Source organism: Palaemon carinicauda, chromosome 1 (assembly GCF_036898095.1).
Source record: "Palaemon carinicauda isolate YSFRI2023 chromosome 1, ASM3689809v2, whole genome shotgun sequence".
In the NCBI taxonomy this organism is placed as follows: Eukaryota; Metazoa; Arthropoda; class Malacostraca; order Decapoda; family Palaemonidae; genus Palaemon; species Palaemon carinicauda.
Window position 1 is genome coordinate 332950578 of NC_090725.1, and position 25731 is coordinate 332976308.

Genomic DNA, 25731 nt, shown 5'->3' on the forward strand with positions numbered 1-25731 from the left:
CCAACAGGGAAAATAGCCCAGTGAGGAAAAGAAACAAGGAAAAAATAAATATTTTAAGAATAATAATAAAACTAATATCTATGTAAACTATAAAAACTTTAACAAAACATGAGGAAGAGAAATTAGATAGAATAGTGTGCCCAAGTGTACCCTCAAGCAAGAGAACTCTAACCCAAGACAGTGGAAGACCATGGTACAGAGGCTATGGCACTACCCAAGACTAGAGAACAATGGTTTGATTTTGGAGTGTCCTTCTCCTACAAGAGCTACTTACCATAGCTGAAGGGTCTCTTCTACCCTTACCAAGAGGGAAGTAGCCACTAAACAATTACAGTTCAGTAGTTAACCCCTTTGGTGAAGAAAAATTGTTTGGTAATCTCAGTGTTGTCAGGTGTATGGGGACAGAGGAGAATCTGTAAAGAATATGCAAGACTATTCGGTGTATGTGTAGGCAAAGGGAAAGTGAACCGTAATCAGAGAGAAGGATCCAATGTAGTACTGTCTGGCCAGTCAAAGGACCCCATAACTCTTTAGCGGTAGTATCTCAACGGGTGGCTGGTGCCCTGGCCAACCTACTACCTACTAAATATATATATACTACCTACTATATATATATATATATATATATATATATATATATATATATATATATATATATATATATATATATATATATATATATATACTGTATGTAGCATGTTTGTGTAATAGAACTCAGAAGAATCTTAGGTTATCAGAGTTCCTTGTAAGAAACATCCCATGAGGTTGGGCTTAAGATGAATAGAAGAAAGACAGATGATGAGACCGTTAGTTTATTTGGTCGCTGCAACCTCACTATCCTTGTGAGCTAAGGATGGCGGGTTTGGGGGAGCCTATAGGTCTATCTGCCGAGTCATCAGCAGCCATTGCCTGGCCCTCCTAAGCCCTAACTTGAGTGGAGAAGGGTCTTGGGTGCTGATCCTACATTATATATATATATATATATATATATATATATATATATATATATATATATATATATATATATATATATATATAGGCCTATATGATCAGCAATGGAAGATGAAATATCATTGGAAGGAGAAAGGATTAATGAGGTAGAATCCTTTAAATATTTGGTAACTATGATCTCTAATACAGGGTCTTTAGAATTCGAGTGTAATGAAAGACTGAAAAACGCAAATCAATGGCTAGGTTAGGTAGAATTTGGAAATTAAATATAAAAATCAGACTATATATCAGTTTAGTGAGATCGATGTTACTGTATGGACACGAGCCTGGTATGACAATGAAATAACATCCAACAGATTTTGTTGATTTGAGAATAAAGCCCTCAGAAGAATATTTGGAGTTAAACGTCAGGAAAAGGAGTAAAAATTAAACTGTAAGAGAGATTACTCGAGTATCATATGTGGATGAGATCATGGTGAGGGGTAGATGGAGATGGTTTGGGCATGTTCTTCGCACTCCCCAAGAGATATTAGTACACCAAATGATTTAACTGGGCTCCACTAGGCAATAGAAGAGTTGGAAGACACAGGCCTACGTGGCTGAGAACTATGAAGCGTGAAGTAGATGATGAATGGAGAAATATTGATTTAGAAGCTCAAGATAGAGACGACTGGCGAAATCTAACTGAGGCCCTTTGGGTCAATAGGCGTAGTCGGAGATGGTGTATATATATATATATATATATATATATATATATATATAATATATATATATATATATATATATATATATATATATATATATATATATATATATATATATATATATATATATATATATATATATATATATATATATAGTAATTTTAATAAAAACTGAAGATATTCTCCAGTATTTAATCTTTACACACCTCGGGCTATGCACATTTTTGTCTAGGCTCACCTTAAGATATAAATCAAACATTTTCCTTAATTAACTGCCTTTCTTTGTAATAAAAAGTTAATTTCGAGTAGGTTTTAAAAGAATACACTACATATTTATGTAGCTAAATGTTCTTGTTCATGAATGTGAATGAAGAGCTTTCGGCCGAGTTCAAGTTTTCTCTTGGCTTAGTCAAAAGAATACTTAAAATATACTTAGGTTACATAATTAAAAATATATATTGTAATTTAAAAGTTTGTTTGTAAATAATATTACTAAAAATTAATTTTATTACAATTATGACGATAAGAAGAAATATCATTATTAAAGTAATCCACTATGATAACTTGGAATCTCAATTTATCGTTAGTTCCGCGTAGTGTTTTTTTCTAAAGTGAAGTGAATTTTTTTTTCTGTTTAAATTCGGCGAAATTAACAAGGTTAATCAAGCGAACATATATTATTACGTCGTATAATTACTTGTGAACTTACTTGGTTTCCAACAGCAACAAGAACTAACGAAAATAGCCAGCTTTTAGAAATATAATGCCGAAATTACGCCATTCACAAATTCGAGCATCTCAAGGTAAACAAACTGGTTTACCACCTTTCATAATTAGATTTATTATTATTATTATTTGCTAAGCTACAACCCTAGTTGGAAAAGCAGGATGCTATAAGCCCAGGGGCCCCAACAGGGAAAATAGCCCAGTGAGGAAAGGAAACAGGGAAAAATAAAATATTAAGAACAGTAACAACATTAAAATAACAGATTTATAGTAGCCGTACCAGTAGACTAGTCAAATCAATATTTCGTTGACGTTCAGTAAACTTTTTATAATTGTGGTCCAATATTGGCCATATTATTTATAATCGTAAATTGAGTTAGGTTAAGGTTAGCATATATTACCGTGTTTTAAAAAAGTGAATGTAAAATAAGGCTAAATTAGTCAGATCAGATTCAGGTTGAGGGTTTGCCTTTGTGTGTTCCTTATTTTCACTAGTTTTTCTCTTTTCATCCACATTTGTTGTACTCTTTTCGGTAATTTTGTATTGTATTACATGGTGTGATTTCGCACAGGAAATGTATGATTTCCTATAGCAAATAACGTGATTTAACCGATTTTGATGATCATTTCAATCGGAAACAAACAGATTAACCAATTCGGTTAACTTTTAAGATGACGAATTGGTTAAATCACGTTATCTACTATAGGACGTAATTTTTCCTATAAGAAAAAGTAGTTGGAATCCTAGGTTATATTGCCATGTAATACACTACAATGAAACCCTCTTTTCTTATTTTCAATATTTTCTTCACAAAAAAGGAATTTTCCAACTGTCTGTGCACCATCTTCTTCGTATGGTTGTTGGAGCTCAATTGCTTTTATTCGTATAGCACTAAACTGTGGACAATATAACATAAAGTGGTTAGCATTTTCTTCTACATCACAGAATACACAGTTTATATTTCCATCTTGGTGTCTGTTTTTTATATTCAAGCCCAATGAGTTTGCCCTTGCTCTGAATGATAAAATTGACGAAAATGTGTTGTCATACACTTCCTCCTCCTTGATTTCACTTTTCCAGTTTTTATACAAAATTAGACTCTCCTTGCACTCCATTTCACTCTTCCATTTGCTTGTGTCCCATTCTCTTGTTCTCTTCTTTATGTCCTCTTTCGTACATCTCTTGACTTCTCTCATCGCCATCCCACATTCCTCAGCATACTTCTTCACATGCATCCACAACTTCCTCTCTATTTCTTTCCATACCATTGACTATTGCTGATAGTAAGTCCTTTTCTCCCTTATAAATGCTATTAAGGTACCTCAGCTTTCCATCCATTACCCTTTTTTCATAGCAGATGCTCCTACATCCCCTCTCAAGGCTACAATTGCTGTATTCTTTACACCCCCTAACATCCTTCTATACACTCCATTCTCTATTCTTTGCAACTTTTCTATTTCTGTTTCCGTTAAGTTAATTACGTTTGTTCCATATAATATAGAAGGTAGTGCTACACTTTTCCAGTATGCTTTCCCTATCATTATCTTATTACAAATTCTTTCTATGATCGAATATGTAAGATTAGCTAGCTTTTGCACCTTAACTATCATTTCACTTTTCTGTGTTTTGAACATATTCCTACTATCATCTACCTTGATACCTAGGTATTTAATATTGCTTACTACTCTTATTCCCTCTATATTATCTGGTTTCTCCTTCATATTATATATAAGTACGCTACCTTTGTTTCTATTTATGTCTAATCCACACTGCTTTCCTATATCTTTCACTTTCCTTATGTCCAATTTAGCATCCTCTATATTCTCAGCAAGCACTAGGACATCATCAGCAAAAGATAATAGTACTAGCTTTATAATATCATTTTTAAAACCATTACCTTCCTTTTCTACTTGTTTTATAATCTGATAAGTAATTAATTTGAATAATGTTGTAGAGCCAGTACAGCCTTGCTTTATCCCACTACTTACACTCAATTTTTGTTCTACTCTTTCCCCTATGTCTAACGTAGTCGAGTCTCCCATATATACTTCTGCTATAGAGTCAATTATACCAGTATGTACTTTATATTGCTTTAATGTTTCTATCAGCGCTTCCCTTTTTATGGAATCGAAAGCTTTTTTGAAATCTAAAGAGGCAACTATGAGTTTTTTCTTATTTTTGAAAGTTTCTTCGACCATGTTCTGTAAGATGAGTATATTATCCTCAATCCTTCCTCCCTCTGTAAATCCCGCCTGACTTTCCTCTATGGCATTATTACTTTATAGATGTCCTTCTATTTCATCTTTTATAAAAGCCATGTATATTTTATATGATACATTTGTGAGCGCTATTGGTCTCAATTCCTTTGCTGTTGGTTTTTTTTTCTTTTTTAACATTTTTGTTCTGGATTCTTTCCAGCCTTTGGGTTTTTCTTTGCTGGCTAGTTCCTCTTTGTAGCAGTTCACTAGCGTATTCTTACATATATCACTTATCATCCTTGCTTTGTAATATTCTGGCTTTAGTCCATCTGGCCCAACTGTTTTGTTTATGGTCTGATTATCTGGTTCCAAACTTCCACCTCACATGGAATGTTTTGGCGCCCGTCCCTCTGTGACAACTGACAAGTGTGACAACTGACAAGCACACACTGTTTATATAAATGAGGATTTTTGGGCTCAGGCCATGTCGTCGTGATGGAAGTTCCTTCAAAGGTAGCTTCCTAGGTATATTTGACAACAGTTATATATCCCAGAGAATTTACCAAAGGTATCCAGAATTCTAACTCTTGGAGCGAATATCCCTTAAAATTTTACAAAGGGATACTGCGTAATATCAGAGGACGTATTCTTGACACGTCTCAAGGCTATCTAAACCCCCAATAGAGCTTTCACTACGAGGGGGAAAGAGAGGCAAGAATAAGGTGAGTCGTTCCAGAGACATCGCTCTCGACAAGTCACTACTGTTCCGCAAATAGTGCGCCTGTCTGCCACCCGAGGCGCCACCGTCATTCTTTCGCTTGTAGCTTCGATAGACCGGTGTTTTTCCTAATTCTCTCGCGCCATTTTGGAGGTTTTTGGAGTTATTATGTCTTCCCCAGCCTCATCAGCTTTTGGAAAGTTAAGAAATATCTTTATCTTGTGTAAATGTAAGCTCTTGCCAGTTTTGCTTTTCGATTGAGATCGTAATTAACGTAACAAGAGCTGTTGCCAGCCGGATGGCGTCAGTGACGCGGTCGTTCTTCTGTTCATTTAGTTAGCCAGAACGACCCTTTCCCGGCATTTATACACTTTAATAACTTTAGCTATTTAGATATTTAGCTAGGGATTCTTATATTATGTCTTTGTTGTCGTGAATCTGGCTATTCTGAACGAGCCTCACGAGTGCTAGGCTTCCTAGCCTAGGCACCATCACACTTCATGCATGATACCTTCCTGGTAAAGTTGTATTGAAGCACAGGCAATATTTTACACTTGTATGATATTACTTAATTATGCTTTCCTCTTCCAAGATAGTATACAGAGAGTTTCGGTGATCGATTCTCAATGCTAATAGGCTGCTAGCCTAGGGGCTTTAGTATACTTTCATACATGTCCCCATTGCTCTTGTATTGCCTTTTAAGGGGAGACTGACCCCTCCTATACCTTTTAAGTCGATACCAATCCCCTAGGAGATTTAAGAGCAATCCCCTTCCCTCTGATTAGCCTAGGCTATTCTCAGTTTTTTATGCTGTGAACAGAGTTCTGGCAAAGTTTTACTGAGACGTTCTGTTTTCTTTCTCCTAACCACTGAGTTGGTTTTGAGTTTAGGACGGGACATCAGAGTATCAGTCTGTGTTAGGCATCTCCCTGTCTTGGTGAAATGATTTCCCAGGTCAGGTTAAGCTGCCCTTTCAAGAGGCTAGATCTCACTAGGCCATACTTGGGAGTTTTGTATGACAATTCCCCCTTCCCTGGCCTAGCAGACAGTCGTGTGCTGGTAGACCCTAAACCGAAGAAAGGATTTCTTTATTGCCTAGGGTCTCTGGTACGAGATTCTGCTCTCCTGCGAGTCGGGGTCCTACGGACACCCTCTCCTTTGACTAACCCAACCTGGGGAATTGACTTCCCCTACGTGAGGTTACTTTACGAGACCAGAATCCTTTAGGTTGGGTAGTGCCTTCGGACATTACCTTGCCTATAGGACACTTACCCCCTCCCCGCTATCCCTTTCGTGTTGAATGATCCAACACCCTCCAGGCCGTCGTTCTACATTGACCCTAGGGTTCTTGTAGGACTGGCCTGAGGCTCGCCGTCTACTGCCGGCGGGTATCCTCATTCTTTAGAGTGTTCATCGGTCCTCCCTTGGACTTCCTTCCGTTATCCCTCATGACTGGGATATGGTTGGGTGGAAGCCCGAATTTAATTCCCCCTTCCTCTTGAACCCTCCTTCTGGATACAGGTCGGCAAGACTGAACCCTTGCCTTCCTCAATCCTTTCTTTCTCTCGTACTTTCATACTGGGCCAAAGACATTGGACATTCGGGTACCAACTGCCGGCCGCTGAGTTGCCGGCCGGCAGCCGGCCACCCATTCCTGGTCCTCTGCCGCCAACTGCCTTGGGTCCCCTTGATGGAAGGATCCTCGGCTGCCGGCCGGCAGATCCATGAGACCGCCGGCAGCTGGGAGATACTACTGCCGGCCGGCAGTGCGGGGCTGTTGCCGGCCGGCGGCCTATTACTCAATGTTATGAAGACAATACTTGCCTTCAATAGACCAGAATAGGCCGACATGTGCCGGCCTGCCCGGCAGGGCTGGCAGGTGCCGGCAGGCCTGACAAGCCTGACAACTTGTTGCCAAACAGTCAGTGCTGTAGCCCAAAGTTTTTCCAACCTACAAGGTGCTTCATGGGCAGCCTATTGTGAGACCATCACATATAAGAGAGCGATTCTCTCTTCCTTTAATAGTTATGATCCATTATTGTCCTTAATCCCCATTATTGAAACTGGAAGATTGTGTTAAGATACACTTATATCATAAGATATCATCTTCCCCTAAAGATTCTTAAAAATTCTGCTTTCAATATTGGAGGGGGTCATAGCAATTGGCTGGACAGGAAACACATGTTGGTGTCTTTCCTACTTATAGCTTACCCTATCCAAGCTAATATAACATATTATGTATGTTGAAATTTGAGAATTTCACAGAATACTAATAGACTTTTCCTTTCTTTACAGGAGGAGCATCCCGAGTGCGGGAATAGTTTTTGCCGGGTCCGCAGTAAGAACTTCTGCGGCCACGACATGTGCAGGGCCCATGCTCGCTGCGCTGTCACCAAGGGGGCTCTCAAGTATTGGTACCCGCAGGTATGTACTGTTTGTACCAACCTAGTAAAAGAGGCTTTTGATGACCAAAAGTCCACTGAGTCAAGGGACGCAGCAAGGGAGAAGCTGCGTAAATGGGTCAGGGGTTTCCAGAAGAATACTTCTGGCCCATACCTTCCTAACGAAAGGATGAGGGCGTGTCTTTTCCCTAGGGCATCTTCGGATGCGGTTATTCCCCAGGCTCAACCTAAGATTCCCCTTGTTCAGATTCCGGTAGAATCTGAAGTTTCGGATGCCTTGGAGAGCATCCAACGTCAGGACAACGTGTCAGTTGTCTCAGAGGAGACTGAGAACAGTCTCCTGGTGGAGTTGGATCAGGCGGATGAAGTTCCACCAGAACCACAATCTGAGAAAGCCGATACGATTTCGGTGTCATCGGCCACAGGGAATGAGCCGGTGCCTTCTACTTCCTCCACTGCGCCCCAACTGGATTCGATTACGAGTACTTTGCACTCGTTGCTGACCATGGTGCAAGACATGCAACAGAAATCGACCGAGAAGGAGGCCTCTTTTCGGACCGAAATCCATCAACTGGTTGCGGCACGTTTGGCTCCGAAAAAGCTAAACGTTAAGGATCTCCCTGCCTTCTCTGACGTTAACCCTTGGAGGTACGCAGAGCACATGCCCATGTCGGGCGGGAAGATCTTCCTCTCGGATAAACTTGGTACTGTCCCAGTAGAGGAAATTGAATTCTGGCCCAGCAAAGGGGCCTACCCGGATTGCTACGTCCGTCTCAGGACGGAACCCGCAACCAAAGAGAAGACAGAGCCCAAGGAAACGATTGTCCTTGAACTCTCTAAGGCTCAGGCCTTATTTACCACCACCTTAAAGGAGAGGGCCTATACCAGTTGCTCCGGGGCCACTTGGGTGCCACTAGGGCTTCTGTTCCTTGGAAGGTTCTCAGCTTGGTGAGGACTTTTAGCAGAAGGTTGGGTGGAGGGAACAGGTAAATCTTGGACCATCTGTTCCAATCCAGGGACATGGTGTCCACTGCTTCCGCTCTGGGGTCCTCGTAAGGGGCCACATAACGAGGAAGTTGTTTGTTGTCGCTCGTCGCGAAGAGGTCGATCTGCAGTTCCGGGACTTGGCGAGAGATGAAGGAGAATGAGTCTGCGTCTAGGGGCCATTCTGACTCTATCGGGGTTGTCCTTGATAGAGCATCCGCCATCACGTTGCGAAATCCTTGAAGGTGAACTGCTGAGAGGTAGCATCTCTTCCTGTCCGCAAGGCGGAAGATGGGCAGTAACACTTGGTTGAGTTGGGGCGATCTTGAGCCCCGACGGTTGAGACATCTGACCACAACGGCGCTGTCCAGAGTTAGACGGATGTGGGACGAGGGTCGTGGAGACAGCCTCTTCAGAGGAAGAAGGACTGCCATGGCCTCCAAGAAGTTGATGTGGAACGTCTTGAATAGAGGAGACCATGTTCCTTGAACTTGTCGTTGAGGGGAGTGACCCCCCCCCCATCCTTCTAGCGATGCCTCCGTGTGGATAACGATCGACGGAGGTGGTGGTTGAAGGGGGACTGATCTCTTTAGGTTCTCTGCCTCCGACCATGGCTTTAGGAGTGAATGAAGCCTGGTTGGCAGAGGTCTCTTGAGATCTCTTCGAGCGATGGATGCGTATCTTCTCCAGACTCCCGATGCATTTTTTAGCTGTGCTCGTAGCACTGGGTCTGTCACTGACGCGAACTGGAGGGAGCCGAGCACCTGCTCCTGTTGACGTCTTGAAATCCGTTTGAATTTTAGGAGTCTCTTGACAGATCCTGCTATTTCCTTCCTTTTTTTCGGAGGGATGGAAAGATCGTGTGATTGAAGGTTCCAATGGATTCCTAGCCATTGAAACTTCTGAGCTGGAAGAAAGTCGAGACTTCTTGGTGTTGATTTTGAAACCCAGAAGTTCCAGGAAGTGGGTCATTTTTCTTGAAGCTTGCAAGCATTCTTCTGAGGATGTGGCCCATACCAGCCAATCGTCCAGGTAAGCCATCACCTGGACGCCTTGAAGGCGTAGCTGTTGGACGATCGTTTCTGCGAGCTTTGTGAAGATCCTTGGAGCTATGTTGAGCCCGAAGGGCATGGCTCTGAAGGCGTATTGCCTTCTTTGAAGCCTGAATCCTAGGTAGGAGGAGGCCTGGCGATTCATTGGAATGTGCCAGTAGGCGTCCGCCAAGTCTATCGAGACTGTGAATGCCTTTTGGGGCAGTAGGGCTCTGATGTGGTGAAGAGTTAGCATCTTGAATTTGTTGTTCACGATGAACTTGTTGAGAGGGGATGAGTCCAGAATGACTCTGAGTTTGTCGGAGTCCTTGGGAACACAGAACAGTCTTCCCTGGAACCTGGTGGACTTTACCCTCTTGATCACCTTCTTGTTCAAGAGTTCTTGGACGTATTCTTCCAGGACTGGTGTGGAGTGTTGGAAGAATTGATGGAAAGTTGGAGGTGGTGTTACCCAGCTCCACCCTAGCCCGTTCTTGATGATGCTGTGAGCCCAAGGATCGAAGGTCCAACGATCCTGGAAGAGGCGGAGTCTTCCTCCCACCGGAAGCATTTCATTGCTTCTGGTTTCCCGAGGGTTTGCCACCTCGGCAGTCTGCTCCCCTCCCTCCTCTCCCTCTGGAAGGGCGTCGAGAGGAATCTCTGCCGGAGCCTCTACCTTTGGGACGAAAGGTAGTTGACTGTCTTTCGTAAGCAGGTGTGAAGACTGGTGACTGAGCCACCCCTGGCTGAGGGACCAACTGAAAGGTCTGAAGGGGCTGAGCCACCAACTGGGGAGTAGCGGGTGCTGGAAACTGGCGCTTAGCCTGTCACTGCTGAGGCCTAGACTTGTTAGGTTGGGGGCCCTCATCCTGAGAAGATTTCCTCTTTCTAGACATGCCCCACTTGTTGAGAAGGTTCCGGTTCTCGATGGCAGCTCTGTCTATGATCTCTTTCACGAGATCATCGGGGAAGAGGTTTTTCCCCCAAATGTTGGAGGAGATCAGTTTCTGGGGTTCGTGTTTGATGGTAGCGTCCGCAATCACGAATTCCCTACAGGCTCTCCGAGCCCTGATGAAGCTGTAGAGGTCCTTTGTCAGGGTGGCGAGATGGATCTTGGCTAAGACCATATACATATCTGGGGTCCGAGTGTCCCCGGCCATTGTCTCCAATTGCACGCAGAAGGTATTCGGAGAGCTTGGGGAGGTTCTCGTTAAACTGATGTCCTGCTACGTCAGCCTCCATCTTTCCTACCAAGAAAGTTAACTGGATGTCTTTCCAGTTCTTGTCGTCAAGAGGTAGGGCGAGGGAGAGGGGCCTACATTCCTCCAATGTAGGGCACGGTTTCCCTTCCTCCACTGCCTTCAGCAATGCCAGCAAGGACTTTTCAGCAAAGGGGAAGACCATGGTGGCAGGAGCAAGAAAAGATGGGTGTTTCTTGCTAAGGGCCGGCACCTTGGAGTTGGTGTAGCCCTTGCTCTCAAGGTTTCCTTCCCAAAGAGATTGAGCCTTGGCGTGGTCAAAGCCTATGACCTCCTTAGGCTCGGTTTCCTCCTTGGAAGCTGGCTCAGACTTGAGACGGATGTAACAGTCTGGATACGACTCAAAGCTAGGCCAAAACTCCACCTCTTCAAGGGGGACGGCGCCTAGCTTGTCATTGACGAAGATTCGTCCACTTGTAATTGGCATGTGCTCGGCATGCCTCCAGGGGCTGGTCACTGAGCAAGGGGGAAGATCCTTGACGTTGATCTTTTTGACCGACTGCTTCGACAGACGGAGAATCTCCCTCTTGAGGTCCCCGTGTCCTTTTCAGAACCTCTCGTCCAGGAGAGCCACTAGGGCCTGGAGACTGTCCTGGTTCTCCAGTAACGACGGTGTAGGAGTAGGAGTAGAAGAGGTAGAATGGATCGGTTCTGTTACAGCAGCGAAAGTAACAGAGGGGGTGCGGGCGACTTCGCCCTCGGAGTCCGGAGCCTCCACATGCTCCCCCTCTTCCTGATCCTCGGCCATCAGGGTCCTTTCGGTGGTGTCTGATACCTCTGACATTTGTTCCACCTCGTCAAGATGGAAGTCTTGCAGTGCGTCTGAAACGTCAGGTTCGACTGTCAGCTGTACGCAGGGGATCTCGGCCTTGGGGATGATAGACTGTAAGCTGTACGCAGGGGATCTCGGCCTTGGGGATGATAGCATCCGCAGATGCCTTTGGGAAGAGCAAAGCTCTCATCTTCTCACTCGGGAGACAGGGCCTCGTGGCGTTCTTTTGGAAACCACGCACCCATTTGCGCAGTTTCTCTCAGGCAACGTCCCTGGCCTCCGCAGAGGGAGGGTCCTCAAACGCCTCGTGGCGCAGGTCCTTGCAGATGGTGCAGACCTGCAGGTCCCAATACCGGAGAGTCCCCTTGGTGATGGAACAGCTGGCGTGGGTTCGGCACGACAGGTGGCCGTAGAAGTTTGGCGCCGAACGCTACAGAAGGCGCTCTCACACCGGACATACTCTTCCTGTAAAAGAAAGAGGGAATGAGTCTGCGGAAGTCATATACTATACAATGTCTTAAAGTAAAGACTTAAAGTAATCTTAGATTAGCATTAAAGTTATTTAACTCAATATAAGATGCCTTTTCATGTGTAAGCCTAGGATAGGTAAGCTGGAAAAGAAGCAGAAAAGACATACATGTGCATCCCGCCCAGCCAATTTAGACTAATTCTAGGGGCTCTTAAAGAGCCTAAGAGATGGAAGGCATATCCATGATGGATTAAGCACAGCTTAGGCTTCCTCTGGAGAATTAGTCATGGTAACAGGGGGAAACTGAATTCATTCAGTTTAGGATAAAAGGGGGAGAAATGATCCCTCCCTATTCAGATAGGTCCCGGCAAGGGACTGCGCATGGAGGCATTGAGTGTGCTGGAAATATTTTTGCTGCACAACTATACATCATAGTTTTTTGTCTAGGGTAAGTACTGTACCATAGATGTACTGGCTATCATATATAGCTATACAATAGTCGCAGCCGGCCTTGTAGGTGACAGTCCACTGAAGTAATATGATTAGGTGGCGGCATGCCGGAAACACGCCGGGCGCCGGTGAATCTCCATCGAGGGTGGGAACCCCTCCCTGTCATCAGTCTATGTGGCAGAGAGAATAGGAACTTCTGGAGGATGGAAGATCCCCGGCACGTCGGCTGCCTCCGGCACGTCGGCTGCCTCCAGCAGTCAGCAAGCGATTGGCGAAGGTATTCCAGCACTGGCGTCAATCAATGAGACAGAGTGGATACTAGGGTACTTTGACAGCTGTTGCTGGCAGGGTAGCGGCAGTGGACCGGCACTGATAGGTAGAGAGAAAGGGTAGGGGAAGAGGGAGGGAAGGGTAGTTCGTTACCCCGACCTCGTCTTCCTCTGGAAGGAGTGTTCAAATGAAAGAGAGGGGGCAATCTTTCATCTAGTCGCAACAGAGCCAGCAGTCGGCAAGAATTGCGGATGGCGGCCCAAGGGAGGATTGAAGAACATTCTAAGATAGGGAGGTCCCACACCGGCAGATCGATTCGCTTAGGCTATCCCATAGTTCGACTATATGCGGGAAGCGTACCAGCTCGGACTAACCCATGAAGGGACCAAACCGAATCCACAACCCGCCGGCACACAGTGGAGTTGTAGGACGGCGGAGAGGTGTGTGATGGCTAGGCCAACACAAAGGGACAGAGGGGGGAGGGGCGAGGGCATGAGGGGGAGTGTGGGGAAGGCGTAGGCTTCACCAACACTCCAGGGGGGAGTTCTGTTCCAGAACCAGCCCTATCCCAGGTGTAGGAGACTTCATTCTCCAGCCTAGGGTAGGTTAGTTCAGAGAAGGTACAGCACTAGTGTACTGTCCTAAACTATAAAGAAACAGAATCCCCTGGCCTGCCAAACCTAGGCAAGGGAAGCGAGTCCCGAACCAGGGAAGGCAGGTGTAGGACAGGTCGCTAGGCCACAGGGAGGAAAGGGTTGTAACCCTACCAAATGTGGACTAGGGGAAAGGCAGAGCCCTTCCACCTTCGCCGACCAGCAGGGCCCCAAAAGGAGAGTTCATTCACCTAGAGGGAGAGCTGGGGGCAAACGACTGGTACTCTGAGGTTCTGTCTCATGTGCTATGGCTAGGAGTGGGGAAATAAAATCCTAGCTTAACCCTACTCGAATGCGATTCGAGGTAAGGAGGGCTAGGATGTAGCCTAGGCTACCTCAGAGGGAGGAGATACCTTGGGTAAGGTAACTGGGGAGGATAGGAAGTATACCACAGCCCTATGTTAGGTTAGGGGCAAGGGAGTCGACTACCAAGATCACCGAAACCCTTAGTATACTTCCTCGAATGCGAAAACATATGTGCAATCACTGAATCTTATATGTATAAATGCATAAAATCTCCATTTCATAAATTAACACTAGGAACACTTATTATATCATGCATGAGAGTAAACAAAAACCACCTAGGCTATCAAGTCTAGGGGCTAGGCTAGAACACTAGCCTACGAATCGGCTACCTACGCTCGCCGAAAAAGGATACTATTGGCATAATATAACTAATTCCTAGCAATGAAGACTGAATAACTAATGCTGATAATTAGTTATAAGACCAAGTAAGGTTGTTGTGGCTAACTAAATAAAGCATGCAAGGCGAACAATAACGTCCGGCATGACGCCTCCGGTCAAGGTACAGCTCCGCCACAAAACACGGTATTTTAAGATAAAAAGGCGTTACTTTACGGCTAAAGCTTATTTATACAATACAAGAATATGGTACTCAACTTTCCAGAAGAAGGCGAGGCTGAAGATTGTGACATACTGGCCCACTTAGTGAAAAACTGGGAAAAGCACCTTGTCATAAACGCTACGTGTAAAGGAATGACAATGGCGCACGACGACGGCGTTGTCCAAGATGGCGGCCAACATGACGACCGGATGTTGACGCTGCTGAGTACCAAAACAGTAACAGAGGAGGAGAACTTTGTAACGGCTCCTCCTATAACTTGCCACTATTCCCCCTCGAAGTGTAAACGCTATGTGGGGTACAGATAGCTATGTGGCGTGTCAAGCATACGTCCCCTGTTATTATACGATATCCTAAAGGGAAACCTTATGGGTACTCGCGCCAGAAGTTAGAATTCTGTGAAACCTTTAGTTTAATTCTCTGGGAATATCTACTGTAGTCATATATACCCTTAGGAAACTACTGAAGGAACCTTCCATCAGGACGATATGGCTTGAGCCCAAAAATTCAAAATGTATACTAAATTAAAAATGGAGCAATTTCTCAAAAATATAATTTTCTCACACTTCTATCAATACGTTTAGTTATTCACAATTTTCGAAATATGAATAAGTGCACTGCTGTATACAAGAAACGTTAGGTTAGGTTTGCCTAGCCGCACTGATGGGTACAGGATCGGAGTAGCCTAAAGTTAGCCTGCGCTGTACGCTAGTTTGTAATTTGCGATTTCCCATATATGCGACACAGAGAACCAAAATACCTATTAAATAAAAGTCACATATTCGCTAGAATAAATCTAGCTCATGCTCCTTTGCACTGCGCCTGCTTCATGCCACTTACCTCTCTCTACCCAGCTTGTCCCAGCTTTCGCTGTACACCGTATATTCATTCACTGTTGCAAAAAATGACAGCTATATTTGAAATAAACCAGACTTTGATTAAACTGATGTTTCACTTAACTCTATCCAATAATAATGCATGAAATATTCACATTTTAGTATCGTATTTATAAATAAAAACATAGCAAATTATGACTTTTTCCATTGTCTACGTTTATGCTTTCCAAATCGGCTGATTAAGGCATGCTACCGAAGGATATTTCATATTTCCTAAAAGAAATAATTATTTCTTGATATATAATTTTCCAATTAGCATACTAATCTCAATAGTTTTATTTGAAATACTTCTCTCATATTTTATTTACAGTACTGTTGAGGTGAACCACATATACTGTAGAAGTTAACCGGAGTTTCATTCATGTTGGCGAAGCATGATAATTTATAGCTTTAAGCTCTATGGAGCTTGATTGTAAACCATAGGAAACTATTTATGTTATAACAAAACTATTTTCTTGGTTTTCAGATACCTTGTAATATTATCTTCTAAGTTCTACATTTACGTTAAATTACGCGATTTGCGTATTCATAGGTTCCCACTGAATTTAATTTTTGTTTCCTCCAATTTCAGAGACAGCTTTCCCCTATTCCAACAGAGCAGTAGATTTTCTTGATGATCTTTTCTCCATAGTTAATAAGGGTATAATGTAAAAATGTCAGTTTTATGCTACTTTGTTAACTATCGTATGTGATTGGAATACAAGCAAAACAGCTAATATCTGATTCGAGTGGTCATAACAAAACAGTTGTTTTTTGTTTTGTTGATGTTTTGGGTGTGTGTATTTACGCAATGATTTTAACATTACTAACGATACTTTTATCGTTATCTTTTAACCCTTTTACCCGCAGGCTCTTTGGAAATTTCCAACCCTTAACCCCCAAGGGGTTATTTTTTCCCCAGCACATTTTGCAGTATATATTTTTTAAATTGCTCTAACAGCCTTAATTTTTGTCATAGAGAGGTCAGGTTGGTCTCATTCTCTTGGAAAATGCCTGAATTTTCTCAAAAAATTATAAAAAATATGAAAAAAATTTTTTTTATTGTGTTTTTTGCAAGGGGGTAAAGGGATGAGTTTTGTGAAACGTACCAGTACGTCCTTTGGGGGGTAAAAGGGTTAATTTTATAACCCATTGAAGTAGAAAATGGGATAAATATTATTACTGGGTTACTGTAGATGTCAGATTGCTGCACAAGAGACAATGCATCAGGAATTACGCCATGTTTCAAGATTGCTGCGTAGAACGAAAATGCTTAGTGGTTGTCGGATTAAGTATTTACCCTTGGTTAATCTTAAATTGTATACATATTGTACAGAACAGTATTACACTACAGATTGTTAATGTTTATTAATTACAATATTTACTGTACTCTACAATAGGCTAACTTTACTGTATATAAATGTAGGCTACGTGTGTGGTGAGTTGTCAAAGTAGTCGAGTCATCTGAAAGAAAACAGCAAACACTTACAGAACAGTGAACCTGTATTGTAATGATATTACTATACATATATTACAGTAATATACACTACAGTATCAGCGAGTTTTATACGGTACAGTACAGTATTACTAGCTAGGAATATCAGTGTTTTGTTATAATTGTTTGATGACCAGACACTACAGGGACTGTACACTTACCGATTTAATTACAAACTATTTTTATACTATGATAGAAACCAAGTAAAAACAATATTAGACAGTACTTGGTATGATAATTATCTGAGTTGGCAGTGGGCAGTGAGTTGTTAGGTTAGGTTAGTAGTTTTGCTATCCCATCCTTTGGTACCAAAAATACGCGAATTTGTGTTTGTCTCTGTTACCTAACCCTCGTGAAGAGTGGGGCTGACTGTTTATTGGTCTATACATATCCACTACCTTTTACTGTAATTACGGTACCTGTTCACTACCATATGCGTACGGTGCATATTCACCATCGTATACGTACGACATCGCTTAGATTATTTTAAGGATACAAGACATGGAGAATTTATCGAAAACATGACTATGTAATTTAAGGGTGTAAGAAAGGGTTAATGCCTCTAAAACATTATTTAAGGTTGTGGGACATGAACCATATCTCTGAAATTATTTTATTTTAAAGAATTGCTAATTGCATTTCCAAATAATTTCGACTAATTGTGTATGAGGTACTCGCCTGTGATACGCACTCTAACAAAACAAACTTGAATGATGATGGTGACGATAAATTAGTTGTGCAGTAGATAACGAAGAAGACAACAACATTTATTGCTCAGCCTTTCGTAATGCTGGATTGAATTTAGTTAAAGTAAAGCAGTTAAAGAAAGTATCACAAAACTCACGAGTACAAAGTGTATGGCTCACGAAATGCAAAGCAGAATGTAAGAAAGGGAGGTTCTGCCAGGCACACTGTGGTTCAACCAGCAGCCAGGATACACATTACTATGCAGCGATTGGCCTACTCTTATCTGTCAGCTAATAGCGTGTTGGGTATAATCTTGCATATAATCATGCATTTAAGTGTATACAGTGTGTCTATACACACAGGAACACATTATAGGCTATAAAAGTAGGCCCTACATTTGAATATACTGTATATGTATATTTAGTCTTCCCCCATGATTTACAAAAGGTACATTTCATGAGCCTCCGCAAAAAGCTAAATTTTGTGAAAAGCGGCAGAAACCTATTTTTTATTATGTACGGGCATTTTAAGGGATTTTGACGTAGGAAAAATCTACTTTTTGGTGAGATAGCCATGTCGTCCTGATGAAAGTTCCCTTCGGCAGCTTCTTACTGTATAATATTTCTGTGAGTGATATTACAAGCGAATTACCAACAGGTATCACATGGTTCTAACCCCCGGAACAACTATCCGAAGATATCATGTATAATCAGGGACGTATCCGTAGATAACCATAAATATCTGCACCCCCAACAGACTTTACCCAGGCTAGTTAACTATGGGGAAGGATAACTGAGGAGCCGTTACATATCCTCTCCCCCTATGGTGCCCTTATTCGTCACTGATGAGTCATTCCTTTGTTCACAGTGTTTTTCTGCTTACGTGGTTGGTTTGTTTTGTGCCCATTTTTCAGATTTTTTGGAGTGTTTCCTAGTATAATGGCTTCTTCTTTGTCGTCTAAGTTGAGTAACATCTTCCTTTACGGTTTGATTTAGCTCTAGGTGTTTTGGATCCCTACGGGGAATGGTTATTTATCTTGTAACGGTGTGGGAGCCGGGCACTCTGAGTCCAGCTAGCTTTGGGCGTCATGTTGTGTAACCGACTGCCCTTATTTATCGTGTTCATTTAATTTATTTACTAGTTTCACGTTAGCTAGTTTTATAGCATTATGATGCCTTGGGCTCTTTATCTGGTTGCATTTACCTTGCATTATTGTATTTTTAGTTTTAGTTCAGTGCGTGTCAGTTTCGGCTAGCCTAGCCTAGAGAGTGGTGAAATCATAGTTGGAGACGGGTTCGCCGATGGCGTTCGGGTCTTTCTTACTGGACTTGTTGGCAGTGGCCCTATTTCCCTTATGGGTTTTTAACCTCAGTTATACTAGTTTACTGAGTATTTATGCCCATATGCCTTCGATCCTCAGGTATTTTAGACTTTTTAGGCTCTTGTCCGTCAGGCTGCATTCGCTCGTGATCTCCCATGCTAGGGCTGCGCAGTACTTTAGAGTTCCCCTTTGCGAAGGGTGATTTCAGTTTATCAGTGCGCTGACTTGCTGACTTCGTGTACTGCCGTTCCTCCTAGCCTCTGGGATTTCTTGATCGACTTGCTGCATCCAGGCTTAGCATAACCCTCGTTGGTAAATCCGTTGGTCCGGCATGCTATATTCGTTCGTGGTCTCCCAGGCTAGGACTGTGGAGTCTATTGGAGCTCCCCTTTGTGAAGGGTGATCTCATCATGTCGGTGCGCTGACTTTCTTGTACTGCCGTTGCCTCCTAACTTCGGAGATTTCTCGATCGACCTGTGGCTTTTTATAAACCCTCCCCAAACTGTCACAAATCTTATCCACATTCTTAAAGCACTTTCTCACACTTTTATGAATACTTTTAGTTATACTGTACAAAGTTTTTGTTTTATATATATATATATATATATATATATATATATATATATATATATATATATATATATATATATATATGTGTGTGTGTGTGTGTGTGTGTACTTCTGTATAAAGTACATGTTAGGTTAGACTAGCATATACTGACTTGCAGGTACGGACTGGAGTACAGTACATTGTGCTACACTGTACAAGTTCACTAACCTATACGTACGATACTTTGTAGAATATTTTAAGGATACAAGACATGGAAAAGTTTTTCTAAAATGTTACTATGTAATTTAAGGCTGCAAGACATAGAACAATTCTCTGAAACTATTTTATTTAAAAAAAAAAAAAAAAAGAGTAATGCTAATCTTATTCCCAAATGATTATAACTAATTCTTTATGGGGGTATTCGCCGATGGCATGCACTCCAATGAAACTTGAACGATGACAATGACGATGAATTGGCTGTGCAGTAGATGACGATGAAGACGACAATATTTACTGCACAGCCTATCGTGGACGCCATCGTAGAACTGGATTGAATGTGATTAAAGTAAAAAAATTCAACAAAAGTATCACAAAACTCGTAAGTACAAAATAACAAACGTAGACGTACGGCTTGCGAAATACAAAGTGGAACGTAACGAGGGGAATGGTGCCTGTTGCTATGTAGGCCAACCAGCGGCCTACCATTACCATGCGAGGATAGACCTCTTATCTGTCAGCCAATAGCATGTGTGTACAATCTCGTGTATAATTATGCATGTAAACTTTATGTGTATGTATACACACAGGAACATGCATTAGCCTGTATTAGATGTCAAGGTAGGACAAGAGACACACGATGGTGGGGACATGTGGTTTAATGCGTCCTCAGATACAGACTGACTCGGTTGCTCTTTGCAACCGGCACACTCACTTGGCGCCTGCCTGCCATGGGAAAACATATCATACTGTAGACTATATACTGTATATATAGGCCTACATATTAATATACTGTACAGCAAAATTTTGTGAAAAGCGGAGAAACCTATTTTTTGCTAGAAGTGGGGTAAACCTATTTTTTGCTAAAAGCGGGCGAAACCTACTTTTCACTAAAAGTGGGGAAACCTGTTTTTTGCCTAAAGTAGGTGAACATATTACAGTATTGGCTAGAAGTGGTGGAAACCTATTTTTCGGTAAAATTGGGGGAAACCTATTTTTGGCTAAAAGTGGGGGAAACCCATTTTTTGCTAAAAGTGGGGAAATCTATTTTTCACTAAAAGCGGGGTAAACCTACTTTTTGCTAAAAATGGGGAAACCTATTTTTTGCTAGAAGTGAGAAATCTATTGTTCCCTAAAAGCTGGGGAAACCTATTGTTTGGTAAAAGGGGGAGACCTATTTTTCACTTAAAGTGGGGAAACTTATTTTTTTTTTAAAGTGGGCGAAACCTATTTTTGCTAAAAACGAGAAATCTATTTTTCGGTAAAAGTTGGGGAAACCTAGTTTTTGCTAAAAGTTTGGGAAACCTATTTATCGCTATAAATGGGGAAGCCTATTTTTTGCTGAAAGCTGGGCAACCTATTCATCTTTATGTACAGGTATTTTAAGCCATTATAAATCTCAAACTGCTGCAAATCTTTTCCCATATTGTAGCACTTTCTTACACTTCTATGAATACAGTACTATTAATTATACATAATTTTCCTATATATATTGTATAAGTGCACTGTTGTATATCATCATGTTAGGTTAAGCTAGCCTATCCTAACTTGAAGGCACAAGTCTGGAGTATATTGTGCTATATATGTTCACTACCATATACTGTATGTACAGTACTGCGTACCGTAGAATATTTTAATACTGCAAGATATGGAGAATTGTTCTTGAACATTACTATGAAATTTAAGGCTCCAGGACATTGTTAATACCTCTAAAACATGATTACGTAATTTAAGGCGGTGGGACACGGAACATTTATCTGAAACTATTTTATTTATAAAAGATATTACTGATCTTATTACCAAATAATTATGATTAATTCTGTATGGGGTACTAGCCTATGATACATATTCCAAAGAAACTTCAATGATGACGATATTGAATTAGTGGTGCAGTAGGTGACGATGAAAACGGATAGTTATTGCACAGCCTATCGTAGACGCCACCTTAAGATAGGATTGAATGTGATTAAAGTAGAAAAAGTTAATGAAAGTATCACATAACTTATTTGTACAAAGTTACATTTGCTGAAGTGCGGTGTACGATCTCGCGTAAGCAACACGGATGATATACGCAATTTAGGCGTAGCATCAGCTGTCCGAGTCCTGGGTATTTTTCATGACGCTCTTGTTTAACCACTTTTTCTTTGTTTATATTTTTTACAATGTGTTTTCATCTAGTTGTTCCGTAACCGAAATACAAACCACGCTATTTGCATTGGGTTTACCTTTCGACATTGCTGAAATGACGAGCCAATAGTTTTTAATGAGGGTTAACTACCCCCGCGCTAGTTAGCGGGGGTAGGGGAAGGGATAGCTTGCTACCCCTCCCCCCCCACACACACCGGTGATTTGTTTCACTTCACTTTTGGCTCCGGCGATGAACAGACATGTCTGTCCATCGTCCTCGTTGACAGCCTTTAATCTTTTTCTGCCTTTTCTTTCAGTTTGTGTGTGTGTTAGAAGTTGACTACCTTTATTGTCCGCTATGCGCAAGTGCCCTGGAATTGCCGGCCACCCTTGTGGTACTTTTATATCGGCCGTGGACACTGATCCGCACACCCTTTGCCCGCAGTGTCGAGGCCAACGGTGTGATCAGGAAAATACGTGTAGCGAGTGCAGGGAGTGGTCTCCCTCCCAGTGGGAGAGGTTTGGCCGCCGGCGTAAAAAGAAGTCCAAGAGAGACCGTTCTCCTTCCGGGGTTGCTTTGAAGGAGGAAGGTTCTCGGGACTCTTCTTTCGCCGCCCAAACCCTCTCCGAAGCTCCCCCTCGTTCGGCTCCTAAGGAGAGTCGGCCGAGTGGGAGCGCTGGCCCTAGTTCTGTTTCCCGACCTTGGGTTGGGGGAGAGGGCGTCGCCTCCCATAGCGGGGCGGTTCCTCCTCCTCCTCCGGGGGGAGGTTATTGATGAATCTTTGTCTAACGATGATCTTTTTCAGATTTTGGCTTCCCTGGGGCTTAAGGGCCTGTCCTCCAGGGTAGCCCTGATTGACCTTGTCCAGTTAGGGGCCGCTGTTAAGCAGTCGCTGGTGATAGCAGAGGTAGACCCTCTGTCTATCGTCGACGTCGTGGTGACAGAGGCTTCCGACGGGGCGGATCAATCCTCTGCAGGTGCAGTTGTGGATGTTGGTGCTCACGGCTCTCCTCCCCCTTCCGTACATCCTTCGAAGGGGGAAGGGAGTCCTGCGGGCTCTTCTGCTGTCCAGCCTCCTTCTAAGGGGAGTGCTTTGACTGAGACTCCCCTTCGGAGGACTGATGGTCCTGACGATCTTCCTCGTGGCCGCCTTCGCCGTTAGGCTCACCGTCCGCTGCGTCGCAAGGGCCTCCTTTCTCCTTATAAGGGTGTTAAGAGGCGCCTTTTTGGATCTTCTCCTTCTTCCTCCGAAGGGGACTCTCCTCGCTGTAAACATCCTGCAGCTCCAGCTTCCTTAGACCTCTCTGGGTATCGGTCTCCTACGCCTTCCAGACCTTCTACTTCTGGGGCAGATGTTCAGCAACCTGACCTCGTCACCCGACGGGCAACGGTCCCTTCGGGGCAAAGGGATTCTTCCCTTGCGCGTGTAGTGTTAGCGCACAGGCGGTCTCCTGCTCGTCAGCGCTCTCCTGTTCGTCAGCGATCTTCTGTTCGCCAGCGCTCTCCTGATGATCGCCCCTCTTCTCGCCAGCGCTCTCCTGAGGACATCCTTCAACCTGTTGTTCCTGTTGAGCGCCCAGCGCGCCAGCGTTCCCCTGCTCGCCCTTCTGTAGTGTTAGCGCACAGGCGCTCTCCTGCCCGTCAGCGCTCTTCTGACCGTCAGCGCTCTCCTGTTCGTCAGCGCTCTTCTGAGGACCATCGCCCCACTGTTCGCCAGCGCTCCCCTGTGGTCTCCGAATATCCTGCAGTTTCTGTTGTGCGCCCCGCGCGCCATCAGTCTCCTGACCGACCTCGCGATCCTCAGCTTGTTCCTGTACAACATCGCTCGCTTTCTCCGGCGCGTGTTTCTAAAACGCACGTACGCCCACGCGCCCACGCGCCCCCTGTTCCTGTTCCTGTTCCTGTTCGTGAACGTTCGCCTTTGCGCCCCGCGCCGACTGTTCCCTCACAGGATTCCACGCGTCGCCCTCTTGCTCGCCAGCGATCACAGACGATTCAACAATCGCCTGCTCGTCAGCGTTCTCCTGCGCGTCAGCAATCACCTGAACATCGGCGATCTCCAGACCGCCCGCGTGACCTATCGCCTGCGCACAAGCGTTCTCCAACGTGCCGTCGCCCAGAAGATCTGGAAGGACATGGGTCGCCCTCTGTTATCTCTCCCTCACGCGGTCGTTCGCCTACGCAATCTACGCTCTATCGCTCGCCAACGCGCCATTGCTCACCTGCGCGCCAGTGTTCACCAGCGCACCACCGATCGCCTGCTCGCAATCGCTCTCCCACGCGCTACAGGTCTCCTGACCAACGTCGTCAGCGATCTTCGGAGCGTTCGCACTCGCCCGAGCGTCAACACGCTCCCTCGCCGACGCGCCAACGCGTTCACTCACCGGCTTGCCTATGCGCTCGTTCGCCTGTACGCCCTCGCGCCCACTCGCCTGCACGATCGCTCGCCTGCGTGCCCGCGCAGCCGTTCGCCTACGCGTGACCACCGTTTGCGCCAAATTTCGCAGCTCGTGACAGCAGCAGGATCGCGTGTCGCCAGACCACGCTCAGGATCGCCTCCACCAAAGCGCAGGGCTTTTGTGCAGGACAGGGAAGACACTTCAGAGAGGTCAGTGCATCTTTCTTCCCCTTTTCCTTTTCAGGCAGGTCCAATGGTGTCCACTCCGAAGGATCGCCCGATCCCCTTCCCTCCAGCGGGGATTTCGGACTCTGTGTCCGTGGAGCGACAGACTTGGTTTGGTCCTCTGATGCGGGCGTTAGTGAAGGCTATGAAGCCAGCACTCGCCGATCAGGGTCACAAGCCAACGACTGCCTCACCTCCGCTGAAGAGAAGGAGAGGAGTGGACTTCGTGGTGATTTCCCCCAGGGAGAAGTTGGTTCCTAAGAGGTCTGTCGGGAAGGCCCCTTCCCCTGCTCGAGCGTTTTCTCCTTCTCCCGTGGACGAGGCTTTTCCATCCTCGGGTGAGTCCAGTGAGGTGATAGTCTCCCCCTCGGCACCAAGGGGGGAGCCTTCTCTTCATGGAGGAGAATCGTCTCGCGCGGAAGGTGCTCTCCGAACCTCTTTGTTGGGATCCTGTATCCCTCCCAGGAGGGAACCCAAGGACTCCAAGACCATCCCGAAATCGTCTTCAAGGATTGGCCAGGAACCCGCTGCTCCCCGGGAGAACGTCCACGCTTCGCCCCAGGAAGAGATTCCGGGGACGGGAGACTTAGCGGCCAGCCCGCAAGCAGGAGACCAGCAGGAATCTGAACATGCCTTCTGGCAGGTCCTGAGCCTGATGAGGCAACTCAACGGGTTCATGGATCCCGTGATCGCCCCCTGAGAAGGCAAGGACACGGTCCTGGACCAAGTGTTCGATGTTCAGAAGGCCCCTAAGACCAATGCGGCTCTGCCCTGGTCTCGGGGTCTGAAGAGTACCAGAGCCAGGGCCAATGCCCAACTCGCGATTCTTGCCTCCTCCAGTCGTTCCTCTGCCGTGAACAAACTTATCCCACCTCCTCGTCTCCAGCAGAGGAGGTATTTTGAGATCTTGGGTGAGTCTAATCTCGCTCTTCCTCTCCATCACTCAGTTCCTTTCGAGAAGCTCTCCGCCCGGCAGGTATCGTTCTCGGCGTCGGAGATCCTGAGTCATGAGAAGGTCGCGAAGTGCACCTTGCAGGCCACTTCGTGGCTGGATATATGGCTAGGAACTCTGGGCATCCTATTGCGCTCCGAGGACTTGTCTAAGGAGACCAATAGGAAGGCCCTGGAGACCTTCTTACTCTCGGGCACCCGCTCCATCGAGTTCCTGGCGCACCAGGTCATCACCCTGTGGGCCAACTCGGTATTGAAGCGGCGCGATGCGGTGACCGAGAGGTTCCACCCGAAGGTCCCCGCCGTGGATGTCTGTAGGCTCAGACATGCTACCCTCCTTGGGGAGAATCTGTTGGAGCCCCAGGATATGGACCGAACGGCTGAGAGGTAGAGGAAACCTAGCCTCCTCCATAGGGCCCTTACAGCTCGGCCCTAT

General features: G+C 44.6%; 1 protein-coding gene across 1 annotated transcript in view; it reads right to left on the reverse strand.

Moving 5' to 3' along the window:
• Nucleotides 1-12042: 12042 nt before the first annotated feature.
• LOC137641090 (solute carrier family 23 member 2-like) overlaps nt 12043-25731 on the reverse strand; it is a 32552-nt gene continuing 18863 nt past the window's right edge. Inside the window, exons 12-13 of the mRNA XM_068373538.1 lie at nt 15291-15342; nt 12043-12211 (exon numbers count right to left, since the gene is read on the reverse strand). Coding sequence (XP_068229639.1) covers nt 12043-12211; nt 15291-15342 — 221 coding nt within the window. The remainder of the gene's footprint in view (nt 12212-15290; nt 15343-25731) is intronic.